The sequence below is a fragment of the Emiliania huxleyi genome, assembly GCF_000372725.1.
Source record: "Emiliania huxleyi CCMP1516 unplaced genomic scaffold EMIHUscaffold_334, whole genome shotgun sequence".
NCBI lineage: Eukaryota > Haptophyta > Isochrysidales > Noelaerhabdaceae > Emiliania > Emiliania huxleyi.
In genome coordinates this window covers 43,804-63,619 of record NW_005199487.1, presented here as the reverse complement: position 1 = coordinate 63,619, position 19,816 = coordinate 43,804, and the positions used below count along the sequence as shown (strand labels likewise).

Genomic DNA, 19,816 nt, shown 5'->3' with positions numbered 1-19,816 from the left:
CAGTTCCGCGTCCGCGAGGAGGCTCAGCGACGCTCCGGTACCCTGAGTCGTGGGTATTATAGTGACCCATCATTTGTGTGATATACCTACCAAATCAGGGCCGCGGGGGGGGCGTTGGGGGGCCGCTGGAGGGCCGCTAGACCCTCTTCCCGGGCCCCTCCGGGTGGGTCCGGGTGCACCCGGCGCCAGGGTGCGCCTAGCGCGCGCAGCACATCATAGAGGCTACGGCGTCGCACCGCTCTGCGAATTCAGGGCTCTGGGCGGCGCATTGGGGCGTTTCTGCGCTGCCGAACATGATGGCCTCGGAGCCTCCGACGCGGGCGACTTGCGCACCTGCTTGGTGGGCTGCGACGGGACCGCTCGGCCGGCCGCACCGTTGGTGATGGACTCAATCTCAGCCTTCCAGCCTGGGCTGCGACGGGACCGCTCGGCCGGCCGCACCGTTGGTGATGGACTCAATCTCAGCCTTCCAGCCTGAGCTAGATGCGCCTTCGTCCGCGTCGGCGTCGCCCACCCGTGCCTCGTCTCCTGCCTGGGTTGCCGCGGCGAAGGAATAGCGCGACATCCCTGGCAAGCTCTTTTGCTCGCTCTACTAGGTCCCACATGGCACAAAACCTCAAGTGTGCGTGTGAGTGTTAGAGTTGTTTGGTATTGCTAAAAATCAAAACCTCACGAGCCAACTCTCTTCCGGCAAAAGGCTCCCCCGGGAGGGGGGGGGGCGATACTGTCCCACGGCGCGCGGCTCCAGCATAGCCAGACAGGTCCCGGTGATGTACTCGCCGTACTTCGAGCTGCCGGCGGATGGCCCTGCGTGGCTGCACCCGCAGCTCGCCGCGTGCCTGCGCCGCGCCGGCGTCACCGCGGCCGACCTCTCGCCGGCGGGCGATGCCGCGCTGCGGCGGACGGCGGCGGCGATCCTCAACGCCGCGTGTGAGGAGCCGACATCGAGCGAGCTCGACATCGACCTGCTCCTCGACGTGGTGGCCGGCATCGACGAGGCGCGCGTGCTGCGCGGCCTTGGCGCCGCGCCGCTGGCAGCGCTCCGGAGGTACGACCTCGAGCACACGCACCTGCTGCGGCCGCCCGCGGAGAGCTTCACACCCTACGCGGAGCTCGCGGCGGTGGTCAGCCTAGTCCCTCGTGGTGGCTCGTTTGCCGACCTCGGCTGCGGCTCCGGCCGCGCGCTGCTCGTCGCCGCGCTCCGGCGTCCAGACGTCTCGTGCGACGGCTACGAGGTGGTGGGCGCGCGCGCCGCCCTCGGGCGCGAGATGCTGGCGAGGCTCGCCGGAGGCCGCCGCCGCCGCCGCTACCGCTGCGTCTCTCGCACCCTCGGCCGGTCGCGCTTGCCGCCCGCGGCAGCCGACGTCTTTTTTATGTTCAACCCGCTCGCGCCGAGCTCTCTCGAGGCGCTGCTGCGGCAGCTCGGCGGCCTGGCGCAGCGGCGGCCCTTTCTGCTGGTGTGCAAGGCGATGGACGCCGAGCTGCGCTCGGCGCCCGCCTTCCGCGCATCGCGGCCGTGGCTGCGCCGCCTCCCAACGCGTGGCGCGGGGCTGCCACGAGGCTTCAGCCTCTTCCGCGCGGGAACGAGAGCGAGAGCGGGCTGCTGAGGGTGTGAGACACGGCGAGCGACGGACTTTTTCGTACCTCGCCCGCGCTCCATAGAGTAACGGCACGCGTGTGTATGTGTTATACGTAAGCTCAGAATGGAAACAGTGCGTGATCGAGTCGCGGCGTCGCGTATACGCCTCGCCGCTCGTCTCTCGACTCTCCGTGTCCGGGTGTGGTCTCTGCCGTCTGTCCCACCGTCGTGACACGTGAGGACTGAGACACCGTGCGTGTGCGTTTTCGTGCACACGTGGAGAGAGAGTTTTGCGCGTTGAGCATGTAAGTTGTAAAGCCGAATGTCACACACGTGCACAGCGAAACACACGAGTAAAACACAGTAGACGGTAGACCGTGTACTGTACGCTGTACGGCACTGCTTTCTCGGCGAGACAGTAGCTCGAGTACGGTAATAGGCAGCGCTCAGGGTTGGCCGTAGGACAGCTTGGCCTCGAGCAGCCGCAGCTGACGCATATCAAAGTAGTGTATGAGTACCGACGTGTTGACGAGCTCGGTGGCGAGCCACTCGAGCACCGCAGCGGAGGAGAACCAAGTCGCCCACGAGACGGGCGCGAAGACCTGGCCGAGCACAACGAGGGCGCCGCCGAAGCACATGGTCCACAAAACGGCCATCCACTCCTTGAGCGAGGAGGAGCCGGGCCGGTGCGCCTTTGGGTCCACCTGCAGGCACCACCGTCCCGCGAGCGACGGCGGAGCGTCGCCGAGCCGGCGGCGGGTCCGGTGCGCCGCTACCCTCTGCATCCTCCAGAGCGCCCACGTGTGGCCCGAGTTGGTAACGTAGAACCCGAGGGCGCATCCGTTGTGCGCCGCGTTGAAGTGCGTCACGTTGATGACCCCCGCGAGCGCGAGGCAGACCATGGACGCCCACGCGAGGGCGAGCAGGGACGCGTTTGCCCTCCTGCCTCGCTCGGCCGTGGAGCTGCTCGCGTGCGCGGCGATATAGGCAACGCCGCCCTTGGCATGCAGGTCTCGGTAGCCGACCGCGCCAAAGGTACTGGCCACGAGGAGTGACGCCCTGAACAGCGGGTGGCACAGGTCCGGGTCCGCACCCACGATGGAGACGGTCGGAATCGCGCCGTCCCAGCGATAGCTGCAGAACTTGACGCCGGCGGCCCGCGCCCTCGAGGCCGCCGACTCGCGCAACAGCGCCTCCCGCGCCGCTGGGGACTCCCAGGTCCTGTCCCACGAGGGCGAGATTTCACAGACTTCGGTAGCTGTGATGCCGCTGGAGAGGTAGATGGCCAGCACGACCGGCACAGCCACGGTCGGCGTGACCACAGCAATGCCGAGAGACGCTCTCCTCATCGCTCTCAGCCCATGTGTCAGCAGGTTGAGCGGTCGCCTCATACGCATCGCATCGTACCGCGCGGCGCGGCTGGTTGGATCTGTTGGTTGGACCTTCTCGCCCGACAACAGCGGAAGAGGGGCACGGACAGATTTCCCGAGATCATCCGTCGTGGCATCATCCGGAGGAGCATTGTACGTGTAGATCCCTGGGCGTCCCCATCCACCGGGAGGGCTGTCTGGGAGAGAGAGAGAGAGAGAGCAACCGCCAATGGCCGTTATCCGTTAGTGCGGACGTCGCCGCGGCTCGCCTCTGCCGCGGCGGCTGCTGCGCGCACGCGGCGGCGCCGCTCTCTCGCGAGACGGCTGGCGACGCGGCTCGCCGCCGACGTACGGTGCGCTCGTCCGACGGTCCGCGGCGTGGCGTGCGCGGCGCTGAGCGCCGCTCTGCGAGCGCCTCTGCGCCTGCACTGCCTGTCTCTGTTGATGCTGGTGGTGGTGGTGCTGCTGCTGCTGGTGCCGATGCTGCTGCTGGCGCGGCGCGGCTGTGCGACTGGGCTCGACGCGCGCGTCGCGAGCGTCTGACGCGGCGGGCGGCGTCGGGCAGGTGCGCTTCTCTCTCGGGTGGTGGTGGTGGTGCTGCTGCTGCTGCTGGTGGTGCAGATGCTGCTGCTGGTGCGGTGCGGCTCTCCGACTCGACTCGGTGCGCGCGTCGCGGCTATCTGACGCGGCGGGCGGCGTCGCGGGCGGCAGCGGTGGCGGCTCGCGGGTGGAGGTGGAGGCTGGTGGCTGTGGTGGACTTTGAGTTTATTTCATGGTCGTGTACGGGGACCGGGGGGTCAACCGGGAGGCAGGGGGTTCAACCAGGCGACGGAGGACCGTGGGCCATCGCGGGGACGGGCCCGCCGGAGGCGCGCCCGGTAGATCCGGATGGTCTCACGCCGGTGGGAGGCACCGAGGCGTCTTGGACGCTCAGCTCTACCTTAAGCTCCTGAGGGGCGCGTGGTTGTAACCACGTAGTAGGACTACAGCCCACCACAGACACCCTCCCCCACTCCTCGCGTGTGTTCACACCCTCACCCTCTCCTCTCTCCTCTCTCTCTCTCTCTCTCTCCTCTCTCTCCTCTTGTCTGTGCTGTCTGCCTGACTCAGGCACTCAATCTGCCGATGCGTGATTGTGTGTGGGCTGCTCCGAGGGGGCCCTGTGCGATCCGACGGGTAGGGGGTCTGTGCCCGGGCGGTGTCCGGTGTGGAGTCCCCTTCTGATCCCGCCTGGAATGTTGGGTGTGAGGTCGTGGAAGCTTCGATCCCAAGGGGGGGAGCCGAGCCCACTCATAACCAACTCTCAGGGGCAGTAGGTGGGCGAGCTTCAGGCACGCTCATCTCGATCGTCAAGACGTCGCTACGCGCGGTCTTCCGCGGGGGGAGCTGCGTCGACGGGTGCGGGACCGCGGCGCAGTCAGTGCCGCGGCGATGCCTCCGGCTGTTTGCGGCGGGCGGCTTGCTGCTCGCTGCATGGCGAAAAACTCGTCTCGCCACACGCCAAGGGCTTATGCTCTGGCGAGACGTGAGGCGCATGCGCCCAGGAGGGGAGGGGGCATGTGTAACGACACTGCTAGAGATGCCTTTCGGGGCCCAGAGATAAAACTTCTGTGATGCCATGCGTGACCTAGTAGTGTCCCCAGCTATGGGCGTGTCCACGTTGGAGCCAGGTGTGGTGTGGGCGCGAGAATAGCTCCGCCGTTCACGGAGGCAACCGATGCGAGTCGACTGGTGTGTGTCGTCGTGGTTTCGTATCAAGAATTCTCTCTCTCTCTCTCTCGCTGTCTGGGGGGTGCCCTCCCACCGTCACCTCACCAGCGTCCCGGTGTGAGTCACGGCGATCAGCTGAGCTCTGGGCGGTCTGTCAGAGCAAGCGAGACGACTTCTCACTTCAAAAAGCAGTGATCTGATCACCCGAATGCCACGTTCGGATCGCTTCTCATCGCAAACCCCGTCAGCAGTCCTCCTCCGGGAATGTACGTAAGAGCTACATACACTGAAAAAGCTCAGTGACGACCCGCGGAGTCGCGGTCACGTGCCAGCTGCCGCGCGTGGTCAGCTCTCCCGCTTCGTGAAGAAGGCGCTCATCTTCGGCTGCTTGCCGTCGTCGCTTCCAGCAGCCACCCTCCGCTTGCCGGCGCGACGCGGGGCCGACCCCGTCTGCGCGTGCGCGCTGACAGCGGCGATGACCTTCTTGACGCCCGCAGTGATGCCGACCTCGGCCATCCTGTCGGCGTCCATCCACTCGACCGTGCGCCCCTCCCACTCGCTCGCCGCCGCGTCTGCGTCGCAGCAGGCGTGCTCCACGTGCATCGTGTGGCGCACGTGTGAGAAGACATGCTCGAGCGTGCCGTCCACCGCTGAGCGCTTCTGCACGCCGCCGGGCGCCAGCTGCTCGAGCAGCGTGCCGCCAGCAGTCGCGCGCGCGGCGGCGCCCGGGTCGTCCGGCTCGTCCTCCTTGTGCGCCGCGAGGAGCGTGGCCGGGAACTCCCACTGCCCCGCGAGCAGTCCACTGTCTGGCCGCTTGGCGAGCAACCACGCCGTGCCCGGTGACAGCGCCGCGTCGCCGCGCCGCACTGCAGCGACCAGATAGCGCTCCTGCCTCACGCGCTTCTTCGGCAGCGGCAGCGGCAGCAGCGCGTGCACCTGCGCGACGGCAGTGTCCTCCTCGCTCCTCGGTGGCGCGCCCGCCGCCACCGCACGCAGCCTTGCGAGGAAATCAGCAGCGCCTGCCCCGCAGACGGGACAGCGGTGCACACCGAGGTTGGGCTGCGCGAGCAGCGCGTCGAGGTCGCCGGCGCGCTGAGCGGCGAGGGCGTCGCGCGCTACCGCCGTCGACTTGTACAGCGCGCGCAGCGGGTCGCGCTCGTCACAACCCGAGCCGTCGGGCGCGCAGAGCGTTGCGCCGAGCTCCATGACCGCCTGGTTGAGCTCACCCGCCGCGCCGCCGCCGCCACCCTCGACGAGGCGCGCGGCAAGCCCCCACGCGAGCTTGTCGGCGTACGCGGGCTGCTTGACGTGCGAGGCGACGGCGCACAGCCGCGAGAGCACGCGTAGGACGTTGCCGTCCACAATCGGCGCGGGCACGCCGAACGAGATCGAGGCGATCGCTCCAGCCGTGTACGGCCCGACGCCCTTGAGGCGCAGCAGGCCGTCGACGGTTTGCGGTAGCTGGCCATCGAAATCGTCCACCACCTGCTTCGCGCCCTCGTGCAACATGCGCGCGCGCCGGTAGAAGCCGAGCCCCGCCCACTTGGCGTTCACTTGCTCCTCCGAGGCGGCAGCGAGGTCCTGCACCGTCGGAAAGGCTTCCATCCAGGCCAGCCAGTACGGGATGACGGCTTCGACGCGCGTCTGCTGGCACATGATCTCCGAGACCCACACGCCGTATGCCGACACCTCGCCGACGGGCGAGGGCTCCGCGGCCACCTGTGCCGCGCGTGAGCCGGCCTTGTTCACACCGGCAGTGGAGCCGTTGTACGGCGGCGCGTCCCCTCGCCACGGAAGCCTACGGCGCGTGGCTCGATACCACTCGAGGAGCGCCGGTCTCGCTTCGGCGACAGGCAGCTCCTCCATGTGGTACTCCACCGTGCTGTGAGCCAGGAAGGCAGACAGTGCCGGGTAGGCAGCCGCGCTCCTCGACGAGTCCTTCTTCGAAGTCATGCGCCTCGGCGCGCGGCCGGCGAGGCCGAGCGCGGCGGCGAAGAGCGTGGTTGGTCGCCGCGGTGCCACCGACGCCCTCGCAGGTGGTGCAGGCAGTGCAGTCGCGGTGAAATTCTTTTTCAGCTTAGCCTTCGATGTTATGAAACAACGCAAGGCGGACATGGCATATCGCTCTCGGGCCCACAGACATCCCGCACACTCGCCGCACACCCGCCGCCCCCGCGCGCGCCCCACCCCGGCCGGGAGAGAGGGGAGTGACAGTTTGGGACGGCGACAGCCCGAGTATGTTGAGTCCTGGCTCAACAACGCAGGGTTCAAGAGGGGGTGGTCCGGCTCACAGGTCCGGCTCACGCGCCTCGAGCTGACCATCTACCGCACTGAGCACTTCCGCCCCCTCGCTCCCAACCCACCCACCTCGCCGACCGCAGAACCGCGCGATCTCGGGCGATCTCGGGCCGCGCCGCGCGATCTCGGGCGATCTCGCGCTATCTCGGAGCTCCACGCCACGCCGCCCCCACCCCCCACCCCCCACCCCACCTCACCCACCGCCGCGCCGCGCTATCTCGGGCGATCTCGGAGCGTCGCTCGCGCGGCGTCACACCTGCTCAAAAAAGGAAGGGCCTGGTTGGAGCCACGGGGCTCACGAGGACGTGCTCGCTCGGTTCTCGCCGCCTCGCCCTGCGCCACTTGGGCCGGTGAGGCGGCGCCCCGCGCGGCGCGTCCCTCGCCCCGTCACGCCGACCCCTGCGCGCACCGCTCATCTTCAGCCCTCTTGGGGTTACTCTTGCGCTCACGCAGGGGAACCCGGCGGTACTCCCTTCCCCCCACCTCCGACGGGTTAGGTCGGTTCTGCGCCCCTTGGCGCCTGTGCATGTCCCGCGTGCCCGCCTGCCAGGGCTGATGCCAAGGCCAAATCAACAACATGCCCGGCTGATGCCAGGGCCAAACCCACTGCCCGGCTGGTGCCAAGGCTCAATGACTCTCTTCTCCGTCTCTTCCCCCCCCCCACCCAGACAGGACTGATCCGCACGACACACGACACACTCTCTCCTACTATCCGACAGACGCTGCTTGACCGACACGGGACGCTCTGACAGGACACTACTGAGACGACTACCTCTACTCCCTACCGCTACTACTCGACTGGTGGCGCTCGCGGCGCCACGCCGCCCATCCTCGGCCACGCGTTGCGCTGGGTGATCTCCCAGTTGCGCCTCGCAATGATGGCCGAGTGCTGCTGCAGGAGGCGCTTGCGCTCGTTGCGCACTCGCCACTTCTCGCCGTCGGAGCGCGCCAGGGCGACCTTGGCGGCGAAGCCGGTGGTGAACTTCTTTTTTGCAACCCGGGATGGGAGGCAGGCGAGTACAGACCACGCCTCACTTTTTCACATGGGGGGGGTCCGTCTGGCGAAAAGGGATTGCTTTTCGCTGCGCATGCTCGAGCCCCCGGCGAGGGCTTGCTTGTTTGTGCTGTGAATAGCAGGCGTGGTCTGTACTCGCCAGGATGGGAGGACGGCACGCCGCCACCACATATGACTCCCCAAGCTACCCGCCATAAAAACGGGATGGCGGTGGAGTGCTCCCTACCTGCCGCGGCGCCCCTGTGCCTGTCGGTTCGGGGGCCAAAAAAATTGGGGCCAAAAAAACGCGGCATGAACCGAAGTGATCCACCTCTACCACAAAACTCCTCCGCCTTTTCGGTGTAGACGCGGATGCACTCGCCGAGCGAGATGCCCTTGGCGTTGCGGATGTGCTTGATTGAACTGCCAGCGGACCTCGGAGATGATTGATCTCGGCCGCCGCCTTGCTTGCCCACGCTGAGAGGTACATGCCCTTCTCGAGGGCCCACATGAGGGTGCCTAGAGGAGCAGCCGTCGCGGGCGCGTCGCGTCACGGGCGTGCCACGGCCGGCTCCGCCCCATCTGGAGAGGGCGGCAGGGGTGCGGCTGCGGAGGTGGACGTCCCACCCCTTGCCCTGCGCGCTGGTGTTGACTGCGAAGAAGCCGATGGTGGAGGCGACGATGCCGACGGCGGGCAGGAGGAATGCGAGCGCGATGGCCTGGGTGCTCTTGCCCTGCAGCGTGTGTCGCCCTCCTTTTGCGCCTGGGTGACGGCGAGCCCTACGTGCGGGCGCCTCCTCCGCGCAGTCCCAGATTTCCTCCAGCTCCGCGCCGACTGGTTGCAGGTCTGCCGCGCCTGCCTCATCTCCCATGAGTGTGGTTGACACAAACTCGGGACGAATCTCACCAGGAATGCGCGGCCCGGCCCAGCTCCCGCGCGCGCTGCGCATCCCTCTTCCCTCCGAGCAACCCTGTGATGCAGTCCCTAGCGGTGGTTGAGGCCGATTGCCTCAACTGTCAACCAGCGGGTTGACAGAGGTCTCAAGCTCTCAACCATCAACCAAGTGGTCGACCGACCCCTTCAACCTTCAACCACGCGGAATGGCTTTTCACACCCCGCGCAAAGGTCTGAACAGTAAACATTCTCTGTGAACATTCATGTCGTCTTCTTTAGACGCCTTGATGCGGCATTTTACATGCCGATTTTACGCGACTACTTGCTCTTCCAGGTGAGGGGTGTGATGCGAAGCCCAGGGGAGCGCTGACAGCCATCCCAGCCCTGCTTGGGTGTGCGTAGACCAGAGTGATCTGTGATCTGTGAGGGTCCGCCCGCAGGCGCATTTTGTATACCGAGGCGGTGCCCGGTGCCGTCCCGAACCTGTCGGACCTTCATGAGACAGCATTGTAGATCCCTGGGCCAGTGGGGCCTGGGCGAGGGTGGTGGAGAGGCCGGTCCGGCGGCGGAGCAACCACCTCCTCCCGGCGTGCCGGTAGGCAGGATATCATCCCCCGTGATCTAGACTGCCCCGTTGGAGGTAGGCCGCTCGTCTAGCCAATCAGCCTTAACCCCTAAACGGCTACCGATGCGGGGTGCCCGGAAGGGCGATATCACGGCGGCCTAACTGTGCCTCCGTGCGCTCGCCACATACCCCCTGCTGCCCCCGAGGGTCGTGTTAGCACTTTATTGGGTACGTACGCACTTTATTGGGTGCTACTACGCACAACGCACTAGACACACTGCCTCCAAGTTGAGCGGTGGAAATTGCGACCACCCCGAAGCCACGCACCGAAGCGCCGGCGTCCCTCTGGCAATCTGCCACCGACAGCAACACGCCTTTGATCACCGGCTGCTTGCGCTCCGCATGCTCTCCAGAAGCTGTTGTTGGTTGTGTGGCTGATGCTGCTTCTATCAGCCTTAGTAACGGAGCCTTCCTCAAATGCACAATGTTGCCGTTGAGCTACGAGGCTGCAACCCGTCGTCATTTGAGTTTGCTTGCTGCCAGCCACACACAGTGCGTCGCTACGCAATGCTAGCTGTGGCCGCAGCAGGCCAGGGTGCCTTATGACGCGAATGTGGATCCACTCACGGCAGTGGTTGTAGACCTAGATCCCAAGCATCATTAATTCCCATGTTCCAAGCTTGGCGAGGCCAGAATGGGCGCACGCGGCTTGCACACTGCTCGACCGTCAGCCAGGAAGGGTGTGTGTCGCAACGCACTGTATTGAGTTTGGCCCGCAGCGGACCAGGACGACGCAGAGTCGTTCAATTCAACGTAGTAGACCTGAATCATGTTCATAGTTTCTCCCCGTGTGGCTATACTTGGCGAGGCGGTTCTGGGCGTCCACACGGCTTGCACCGGTGACCCTTGCGACAAGGGGAGCGCGTCCGGCAGAGCGGCTGAAGAATCGAGGACAGAGTCACAAATCCCGCTTGTTGTGCATGTTTTGAGGTCGGGCAGTGCTGCTGTCTTCTCCACGCAGCAGCCGACGCCACCAGGCCTCGGTAGCTGAGCACCTCCACCTGAGCAGCAGGAGCCTCCTCGCTGCTGCGTGCTGGCAGAGTTGCGCCTCTGTTTGCCGTCGCTAAGAGATCGTTGTTGCGAGAATCCAGGGAATCTAAAGGAATCTAGCCGCAGGCGCATCCTGTGTCGAACGCGGTGATCGCAGACAGTCTCCTCGATTGCGATGCTCGGGGCTCTCCATAGACCATAGACCACTCTCGCCCGCGCGGACATAGAAGCGTCGGGTACGGCAGAGACGCCCGCCGCGCGGCAAGTTCTCTCTGCAGCCTACTGTATTCTCGGGTGAGCCTATTCTTAGCTTGTCCAAGCATGCACAACATGTCACATGCACATGCAATACAAAAGTGAACTCCTCCATATCCGATATCGATATCCACGCCACTCGCCAGACCCCCCGCCCCCCTTTTTCAGTTCTCACGACGCCCAACGTCCTCCATCCAGCCCTCGACCGTGAGCCTCGAGCTCCACGAGCCGATACTGTAGCGTTGGCTTCGCGCCGTGTTTCCCCACGCGCAAACAAAGGCCAAAGTCGCGCGGGTTCCAGCTCCTGGCATTCTATGCTCCAGAGCAAGATTCGCAGAACGCCGCACCACCTCATTAATCAGGCAGTCGTGTGTGTGTCGCGCCTTGCGGGGGGGGAGCGGAAAGGAGGAATCTCGAACCGGCAGCCACTCGGTGGCGACCCGCGCTGCGCGCCTGGTTCACCGCGTTGTGGGCCAGTCGGTGCCCCAACGTCGAGCCTCTCCCGCTCAGACCTCGCGGCCCGCGCCACATGAGCGAGTGGTGCTACTTCCGGCCTTGTGGCCTTGCTCACGGAGAGGCGCCGCTCCAGCTCCCCCACCTCCTTCATCCTAAGCTTCAGCTCCGCCAACTGCTCCGCCAGCTCCTGCGGCCGATGAAGGGCATCGGAGCGGCGCTTCGGCCGCGGACTTGGCATGCCGCCCCGCGCCTCCTCCTCGTCGGGCTCCACGAGCCGCTTGTGAGGCGGCTCGCGCCGCCGGCAGCAGCAGCGGTAGAAGCAGAGCGCTAGGAAGAGCAACCCGGCTGCTCCCAGCGCCAACTTCAGCGGGGAATTGGCGAGGATGGCTCGGCCCGCCTTTACCACGTGATCGCGAAGGAGGGGGGGGAGAGCACTCGGAGTGGATGTCCGGTTCCGGTCGTCCAAGTTTAGCTTTAGCGAGTCGCCGAGGGGGCGCAGGCTCCACTCGCGCACCGCGCTCCCGTGTTCGGCGGCCTTCTGGGCCCACCGATCAGGGAGCAGCGCGTCCAACTCCCCACCCAGCTCCTTGACGACGGGCGCCACGGTCTCGTACCCCGTCCGCACCGTCCCGTCGAGCTTGTCGACGAAGTCGGCGTAGAAGGGTGGGGGTGGGGCGAGCGGCGGCGGCGTCGAAGGGGGCGGCGTCGGTGGCGGCGTCGGCGGCGGCTGTGGCGGGGTCGCTGGCGAGGGGGGGGCCGCGGGAGGGGAAGGCGGCGGCGGCACGGAGCAGCAGCCGCGGCAATGCGGGCAGGTGTGGCCGGCCCAGAGTCCCTGGAGGGAGGGGCTGGTGCAGGAGGTGCCGATCCAGTCTCCGCAGGTCTGGCCAAGGCACTGCGCGTCGGGGAAGGCACACGGCGGGGGAAGTGGCGGGAGCGGCGGCGGCGGAGGCGACGGCGCGGGTGAATATATTTTTTCGTAGCACGTCGTGCCGCTCGAGGGCGCTGCGCCCGCAATCATGTCCACCGAGGTTTGCGCCTTATAGGTCTTGCACTCGACCTGACCTCCGACGAGCGGAGCGTAAACGCTGTAGCCGACGCAGAAAGCGTCGACGTCGCAGGACCGGCGGCAAGTGTCGTGAATCTCTGCGTAGGAGAGGCTGTTGGACGTCGACGCGGAGGCGTACTTCCCAGGGCCGCCGGAGCGGTCTACACACGCGCCAGCTCGCCCGAGGTACCAAACCATTTCCCGTGCCAGACCATTTCCCGGGGAGGGATGGCGGTCAAGAGAAGGCGCCGTTCGTAGAGAATGACGTGTGAATCTCGCAGGTCGGCGGAGAGGCTGATTTGAGACACCAGTGAGACAAATGTGCACCTCTGCTGTGTGACAATGTCGTCTCTACTACGTCTCGTCATTTCCTCTCAGAGCGTCTCACACTCGTCTCACGGTGAACAAGCGGCATTCCTCGTCTCACTCGGTCTCACAACGGCATAGTTGCTGCGCCAAGCGACTCGTCTCACTTGCTTCTGAGACTGTGCTGAGCCACAATGAGACACGGCGCAGAACGGGTGTGAGACGCCACAAGCCGCTGCCTCATAGTCGCGCGTTGTCAGATACCATCTTAACAACAACTCTAACACTCACACGTAATTTGGGGCCTGGAGCCCTGTCCCCCCCCCCCCCCATCTTACCATGCCATGAGCCAACGTGAGACGCAATCGTGAGACATTGGCGGGAGAGTCGAGATTATAGGCTGCGTCTTTGCTAGCCAGTTGTAGCGCGGTCGGCAGAGGGGTGAGGGCGGCGACAGCATGGGTGGCGGCGAGCCGGCGAGGTGGGTGCTCGTGTGGGGAGGGCAGCGGTGGCGTTGGCACAGGCGGCGCCGGCGGCGATGTCGGCGGCGGCGTTGCGGCGCGGGCCACGGCTGCGCACTGCTGGGGCGATGCGTGCTTTAAGTACCCATCAAGCTGAGGGCGTAGCCGCGACGAACAGAGGGCGAGAGCGTACTGCTGTGCACTAGCCCAAACCGCCCTGCCCACGAGAGCAACCGGCTACGCGCCGTTTGGGCCAGGGAGCGCGATATGAGCGCGATTATGTTGGGATCGTCCGACACGCCTCACCTCGGAGCGGTCGGTGCGAATAGCGAATGGCTCATTAAATCAGTTATGGTTTATTTGATGGTACCTTGCTACTTGGATAAAGTAATTCTAGATCTAATACATGCAGGAGTTCCCGACTCACGGAGGGATGTATTTATGTATGTAAAAGAGGAGTGCAGTCGAGAGGACAGGGGAGGGACGCGGCCAGAAAGAGGGCGGGGCCGAGGTTCGAAAGCCGGCGCTTTCGCGCGTTCGAAGGGCTTTGTCTCGGAGTTTGGCAAATTTGCGCTTGGCCTTCGCCCTGCGGCGGGATGGCACCGCAGGCGGCGTGCGTGCACGAGGGCGGCGGCGTCGAGCGCCGAGCAGCACACCACGAGCGCGAGCGGCAGCGCCGACGACGGGAGGCGGCGGGCTGCTCGACCGAGCCGGCGGCGGAGGAGGCGACGGACGTCGAGGCGGTGAGCGCCGCGGACGTGCTGGCCGGCGTGGAGGAGAGCGGCCCGAACTACGCCCTTCCGACGGCGAGGGAGGGCCAGAGGGAGCGGCGGGAGCGGCTGCGGGTGGACGAGACGGCGAAGCAGGCGGGGCACACCATCGTGGAGACGGGAACGCACGTCGAGATCCTGGGCGAGCAAGGCTTGTGGTGGCCGGCCACCATCGCGGGGCGGGAGGAGGACGTGGACGGCCGGCTCGTGCACGAGGTCGAATACGACGGCTACCAGGGCGAGCAGTACTGGCACATGCTTGACGACGAGCAGTGGCGGCGCGCGACCGCGATGCCGACGCCAGCCGACGGCACGAATGCGGCGGCCTCCACAGAGGGCGAGGAGAGCGGCGGCGAGGAGGGCGGCGGCGAGGAGAGCGGCGGCGAGGAGGACGCGGTCGCCGCGGGGACGCGAGCGGGCGCGCATCGCCGCGCGGCGACCGCGCAGCATAGCGAACTGGCCGACCTGCTCGACGAGATGGACGACGAGCGGCAGGAGGAGGCCATGCGGGCGGACGATCAGCCTTTGCTGAGGCCGCACGATCCGAGCCTGTCGAGGCAACTGGTGAACGTGAGACGCCGGCTGCGCGACTTTCTCGCCCAGCAGGCGAAGAAGGGCAAGGACGTGCCCATGTTGCGGACCTCGCGCGGCACGCACCCCACCATTCGCTGGACGATCCGGTTCGGCCAGTGGCTGGCGACGACGCGCGTCCTGCCGTCGAGGGCAAGCCGCTGGCACTTTCCCGTCGAGAGTGTCGCGCGGCGGGACGAGGCGATGGTGCGCACCGGACGCGGCGAGAAGTCGGTGGAGGTCGCCCTCAAACACATGAAGAACCACCTCTGGTGCGAGCTGTGGCCCGCGATGCCAGCGGCCGGCACGTCGGAGGCGAGGCAGTACTGGAAGTCGGTGAGGGACCAGGTCATGTCCTTGTTCGAGGGCGGCGGCAGCGGGATGAAGATGCTGGCGGAGGAGGCGGGGAAGGCGGCGGGGCGAGCCGCGGCAGCCGAGAGCGCCGCGCGCGGGAAGAGCGCGCACCAGCAGCGGCTGGCGAGCGCGCAGGCGAGCGCGGCGGCGAGCAAGCGGACGGTGGAGCAGCTGAGCGCGGCGACGATCCACCCGTGCGCGAAGCAGCACCTGTACCAGGTCGGCGAGTACTGAGATAAGAAACCAAACCGGTCTCCGGTTGCGTGCTGAGTCATAATAACTGCTCGAATCGCACGGCAAAGTACTCATCAAGCCGAGGGCGTAGCCGCGACGAACAGAGGGCGAGAGCGTAGTGCTGGGCACTAACCCGAACCGCCCTGCCCGCGAGAGCAACCGGCTACGCCCGCCGTTTGCGTCTGAGAGCGCGATAGAGCAACCGGCGGCTACGCGCCGTTTGAGCCAGAGAGCGCGATTATGCTTGGGGTTCGTCGTCGCAAACCCCGCCCTGCGCCACGTCTCATTGTGGCTCAGCACTGTCTCAGACGGAAGTGAGACGACTCACTTCGCTCAGGAATTGTGACGTCTCAGCCCAGCCGTGAGACTGAGTGATACGCGGCCGAAAGAGACGAATGTGAGACGCATGTGAGACGCATCTGAGACGCACCGGCGACACTGACACTCAGCACTGTGACAGCAGAGAGACGCTTGGAGAGACGCAGAGAGACGGAAAAAATCATGCAAGTGAGACAGGGACGAAACACCCGTGAGACAGAGACGTCTCACCAAAATTTCCTCCACAGCCCACTGAGGGCACTGTGCGGCTGCCACAGCTGTCACAGCGATGGGCTCGCCCTCACTGGCCCTCAGTCACTTGTGCTGCGGCTTGTGTGAGCGACACTGCGCGGCGACTGCCGGCACACTGTGAGACCATGGGTGTGAGGTAAAACCACGCTACCACAGCGCTTGGTCACATCAGCCCTGAGGTCATATCCTTCTCCTCTGTTGATGGTAACACTTGTCTACCGTAAACGGTAAAGCCGTACTCGCTGGAGCGTGGAGCCGAGCAGGAGGGCTTGGCGCACAACCCCTGTCGAACTCAGGGTCCACGGCCTTTATACACCGACCGACGGGTTTATGTGTGTAAAAGAGGAATGCAGTCGAGAGGACAGGGGAGGGACGCGGCCTAACTAAGGAAGCGGGCGTCACGAAGGGGGCGCCTCTGTCTGTCAGTGTCACGACTCCCGCTCAGACCTCGCGGCCCGCGCCATCTGAACGAGTGATGCTACTTCCGGCCTTGTGGCCTTGCTCACGGCGAGGTGCCGCTCCAGCTCCGCCACCTGCTCCGCCAGCTTCAGCTCCGCTGCGGACCGGTTTGCGTGCAAGAACGGCATGGCATCTGAGCGGCGCTTCGGCCGCCGCGGACTCGGCTTGCCGCCCCCCGCCTCCTCCTCGTCGGGCTCCACGAGCCGCTTGTGAGGCGGCTCGCGCCGCCGGCAGCAGCAGCGGGAGAAGCAGAGCGCCAGGAAGAGCAACCCGGCTGCTCCCAGCGCCAACTCCACCGGGGGATTGGCGAGGATGGCGTACCCCGTCTGCACTGTCTCGTCGAGCTTCTCGACGAAGTCGGCGTAGAAGGGTGGGGGTGGGGCGAGCGGCGGCGGCGTCGTCGGCGGCGGCGGCGGCGTCGGCGGCGGCGGCGACGGCGGCTTTGGTGGCGGCGGCGGCGGCGTCGGTGGCGGCGTCGGCGGCGTTGCTGGAGGCGAGAGAGGCGGCGGCGACGGCGGCGTCGGCGGCGGCTTCGGCGGCGGCGGCGGCGGCGGCGTTGTTGGAGGCGAGAGAGGCGGCGGCGGCGGCGGCGGCGGCGCTGCTGGAGGCGAGAGAGGCGGCGGCGACGGCGGCGGCGGCGTTGCTGGAGGCGAGAGAGGCGGCGGCGGCGGCGGCGGCGGCGTTGCTGGAGGCGAGAGAGGCGGCGGCGGCGGCGGCGGCGGCGCTGCTGGAGGCGAGAGAGGCGGCGGCGACGGCGGCGGCGGCGTTGCTGGAGGCGAGAGAGGCGGCGGCGGCGGCGGCGGCGGCGTTGCTGGAGGCGAGAGAGGCGGCGGCGGGGACGGTGGCAATGACGGCGGCGGTAGCGGGGGGTGGGGAGGCTCTGGCTGCTGCCCCGGCGGCCAGGGCGGCATCGGCGGCGGTGGGTTTGGCTTTGTCACCCCTGGCGGCGACGGCGGCGGCGGCGGCGGCGGCGGCGGAGGCGGCGGTGCAGGAGGTGGTGGCGGGGAAGGCGAGGGCGACAGAGGCGGAAGCGGAGGCGGCGGCGAGGGCGGCGGCGGGGATGGCTGCGGCGGCGATGGCGGCGGCGGCGAGGGCGGCGGCGGCGAGGGCGGTGGCGGCGAGGGCGGTGGCGGCGAGGGTGGAGATGAGGGCGGCGGCGGCGAGGTCGGCGGTGACGGGGGCGGTGCGGCTGGAGGCGAGGGCGGCGGCGGCGAGGGTGGCAGCGACGGAGGCGGCAGCAGCGGCGGGTGTGAAGGCGGCGGCGGCGGGGGCGGCGACGAGGGCGGCGGTGACGGGGGCGGCGCGGCTGGAGGCGAGGGCGGCGGCGGCGAGGGTGGCAGCGACGGAGGCGGCAGCAGCGGCGGGTGTGAGGGCGGCGGCGGCGAGGGCGGCGACGAGGGCGGCGGTGGTGAGGGCGGCGGGGGCGGGGCTGAGGGCGGGGGCGGCGTCGGGGGCTGCGATGGTGGCGGCGGCGTGGGGGGCGGCGAGGGTGGAGGCGGCGAGGGTGGAGGCGAGGGTGGAGGCGGCGAGGACGGTGGGGGCGGCGAGGGCGGCGAGGGCGGCGGCTCTGGCGGCGGCAATAGCAGCCACCCCGCGGGCACTCGATCGAGGTACGAAACCATATTCCGGTGTTTGGAGGGCTGGCGGTCAAGAGAAGGCGCCGTTCGCAGTAGGGGGTTAGAGAAGTGCCGCACCTACTCGCAGCGCACGCAGCTTGAGGCCCAGCACCAAGGACACCGCGGCACACCCGCCTCGCCCACGTTGTTTTGGATCTGCGAGGGCGCAGGCGGCGGCGGGCGCGAGCGTCAGCAGCATAAAATGGGATGAGCACGGCGCGGGCTTGTTTTGGGGGTCGCGGGGGCGCAGTAGGCACGGAGGCGACCCGCGGCCGCGCGCCCAGCAGCGCTCAGACCGGCAATCCGATTGTGCCAGATTCGCGAGCCGCTCGGGCGGCGGTCGCAGCACGGCGTGCAGCCATGCACGCGCTCGCACGCGCTGCAGTGGTGGTTGTGGGGCGAGAGGCGAGAGGGCACGCGCGGGGGCAGCTCTCATCTCTCGCTGCGCCGCTCCGGGCGAGGGCGAGGCGAGCAAAACGAGGCGCCTGCAATCTCGTGCGATTTAAAGAATTTTTGGTGCCCGGTATAGACTCGGAGATGTACGCGATACTCGCATACCTACGCAAAAGGTCGAGCGCGAGCGACGCGCAGGCGCGACGGTGCCTAGTACTATGCGACTGCAAACCCGCGCTGCAGATTGAGAATGCGCACCGCAGGGATGCCAGAAGGACTGTGTGTGTGTGTGTGTGTGCACACAATACTCACTCACAGAAGGACTGAGGGACTAGGAGAGAGGCGATTGCGTACTATAGATCGAAGCTAGAGGCGGTGGTCTTTGTGTGGGTGCCATCGCACGTGGGAATAGCCTGCAACGCATACGCCGACGCAGTGGCGACAGCATACCTGGGAAAACGACACGGAGGACGCCTCGAAAGTGGTGCGGGACGCGGTACGAACTAGACCATGCATGTACACGGCGAGAAGGGAGGCGGCAGAGGACACAGAGAAGAGGGAGATAGTGGACCGACGGACGTACGGGCACATGTGTCAGAGCGCGCACGAGTGGGTGTGCAAACAATTTCGAAAGACGGTGAGGCCGGGATCACACACGGCAGGGGTGGCGGGACGGCTGTGGAGCGAAGTGGCCGTAGCCAGCCTCACATGGGACAATAAGATGAGATTACCAGACGAGAACGGGGGGAAGGACAGGCGAGCGACATTTGACGACGTCGGGGGTCACAATGTGACGACCAAAACGATCTTGGGAGCCAGGGTGAGACAACAGGTCGGGGTGCCACATGGGGCACACCACAGGCGTATTCTAGGGGGGGAAACGAAACGGGGAATGAGGGGCCCCGCCACGAGAAGTGCGTTCTGGGGATGCAGAGCGTGCAAGGCGGCTAGGGATGCGGTCGCAAAAGAGGCACGCGAGGCAAGGAGGAGAATCGGAGAACGGAGAGACTGGGACGACTGGACACGAGAAGACAGTGAGCCACCACAGGCGTCGTTGGCGCACATACTGAGCGGCAACTGCGCTGGGAACAAGGAAGAGGCGCGCCTCTTCATGCGGAAGCTCGACAAACACACGGCGAGGGCGACAGCAAGAGTCGAACGGGAGGCGCCTGACTCAAAAGACACCGCCACATTCCTGAGACGCGCGAGGGCAGCCTCCTTAAAGGCAATGGGCTCTAGATTCAGAGCGGTCGCCGAAGAGGAGTACGACAAAATAGCGCCCGTGATTGCCTGCACGCTACCCGCACGGACTCCATACCCGAAAGAAAGAGAGGGGAGCTCGCAGGAGAGGTGACGAGTGAACTACAGGTAGTGGGGAAGGCAGCCTCGATCGCCATACTGACATGGATGCGAAACAACGACAAGACCAAGGCAAGGGCAGAGGAACGAGAGAAGAATATAGGGTGGATAAAGCGCCTGTTCACGGCATGGAGGGTGAGCCACGCTGAACGTGCTGAACGTAGAGCCGAACGGGGGGAAGCCGGGGAAGACGATCTCGAGGAGGACCCAGTGGTAATCCCGTCGTCAGCTGTCACGATGCACCCAAAGGGGACCCAGCGCCAGCATCATCGTCTACCTCGGCCACTCGCTGCGCTCTGGCGGCTCGAGCGCCGCGGAGGGCATCCGAGTGCCCCGCTTTCGGGGCAACTGGCTCGGCGGCTGGTCTCAGAATGGCCGGACACGCGAGCTTCACTACATGGACCCGTCGGTGCTGCCGTCGCCCGAGGCCTACGAGCTTCTCGGCTGGCTCCTGGACGGATCCTACCACGCGCTTCCACCGTCGTGGGAGCGCCGCCGCGGCGCTGC

At 66.6% G+C, this 19,816-nt stretch overlaps 6 protein-coding genes across 6 annotated transcripts in view; 3 read left to right on the top strand and 3 right to left on the bottom strand.

Annotated features, from left to right (window-relative positions):
* Positions 1-46, top strand: part of EMIHUDRAFT_241525 (hypothetical protein) — a gene marked incomplete at both ends in the record, with an annotated part of 997 nt that extends 951 nt beyond the window's left edge. The window contains one exon of the mRNA XM_005773568.1: positions 22-46. Within this exon, the coding sequence (XP_005773625.1) occupies positions 22-46 (25 nt within the window). The remainder of the gene's footprint in view (positions 1-21) is intronic.
* Positions 47-770: 724 nt separating this feature from the next.
* EMIHUDRAFT_241523 (hypothetical protein) lies at positions 771-1,607 on the top strand (the record flags this gene model as incomplete). Its single annotated transcript, XM_005773567.1, has 1 exon — positions 771-1,607. One exon carries the CDS (start codon positions 771-773, stop codon positions 1,605-1,607), a length of 837 nt encoding a protein of 278 aa, XP_005773624.1.
* Positions 1,608-2,025: 418 nt separating this feature from the next.
* Positions 2,026-2,970, bottom strand: EMIHUDRAFT_241522 (hypothetical protein; the record flags this gene model as incomplete). The annotated part of the gene is made up of 1 exon (XM_005773566.1): positions 2,026-2,970. The coding sequence occupies one exon, from the start codon at positions 2,968-2,970 to the stop codon at positions 2,026-2,028; it is 945 nt and encodes a 314-aa protein (XP_005773623.1).
* A 3,015-nt stretch (positions 2,971-5,985) lies between these two features.
* Positions 5,986-6,525, bottom strand: EMIHUDRAFT_75031 (hypothetical protein; the record flags this gene model as incomplete). The annotated part of the gene is made up of 1 exon (XM_005773565.1): positions 5,986-6,525. A coding segment is annotated over one exon (540 nt), but the record flags the coding sequence as incomplete, so codon positions are not given.
* A 7,054-nt stretch (positions 6,526-13,579) lies between these two features.
* EMIHUDRAFT_368900 (hypothetical protein) lies at positions 13,580-14,145 on the top strand (the record flags this gene model as incomplete). Its single annotated transcript, XM_005773564.1, has 1 exon — positions 13,580-14,145. A coding segment is annotated over one exon (529 nt), but the record flags the coding sequence as incomplete, so codon positions are not given.
* Positions 14,146-15,645: 1,500 nt separating this feature from the next.
* Positions 15,646-19,355, bottom strand: EMIHUDRAFT_241517 (hypothetical protein; the record flags this gene model as incomplete). Its single annotated transcript, XM_005773563.1, has 5 exons — positions 15,646-15,724; positions 15,930-16,288; positions 19,014-19,055; positions 19,136-19,240; positions 19,350-19,355. 5 exons carry the CDS (start codon positions 19,353-19,355, stop codon positions 15,646-15,648), a joined length of 591 nt encoding a protein of 196 aa, XP_005773620.1.
* Between the last annotated feature and the right edge of the window lie 461 nt (positions 19,356-19,816).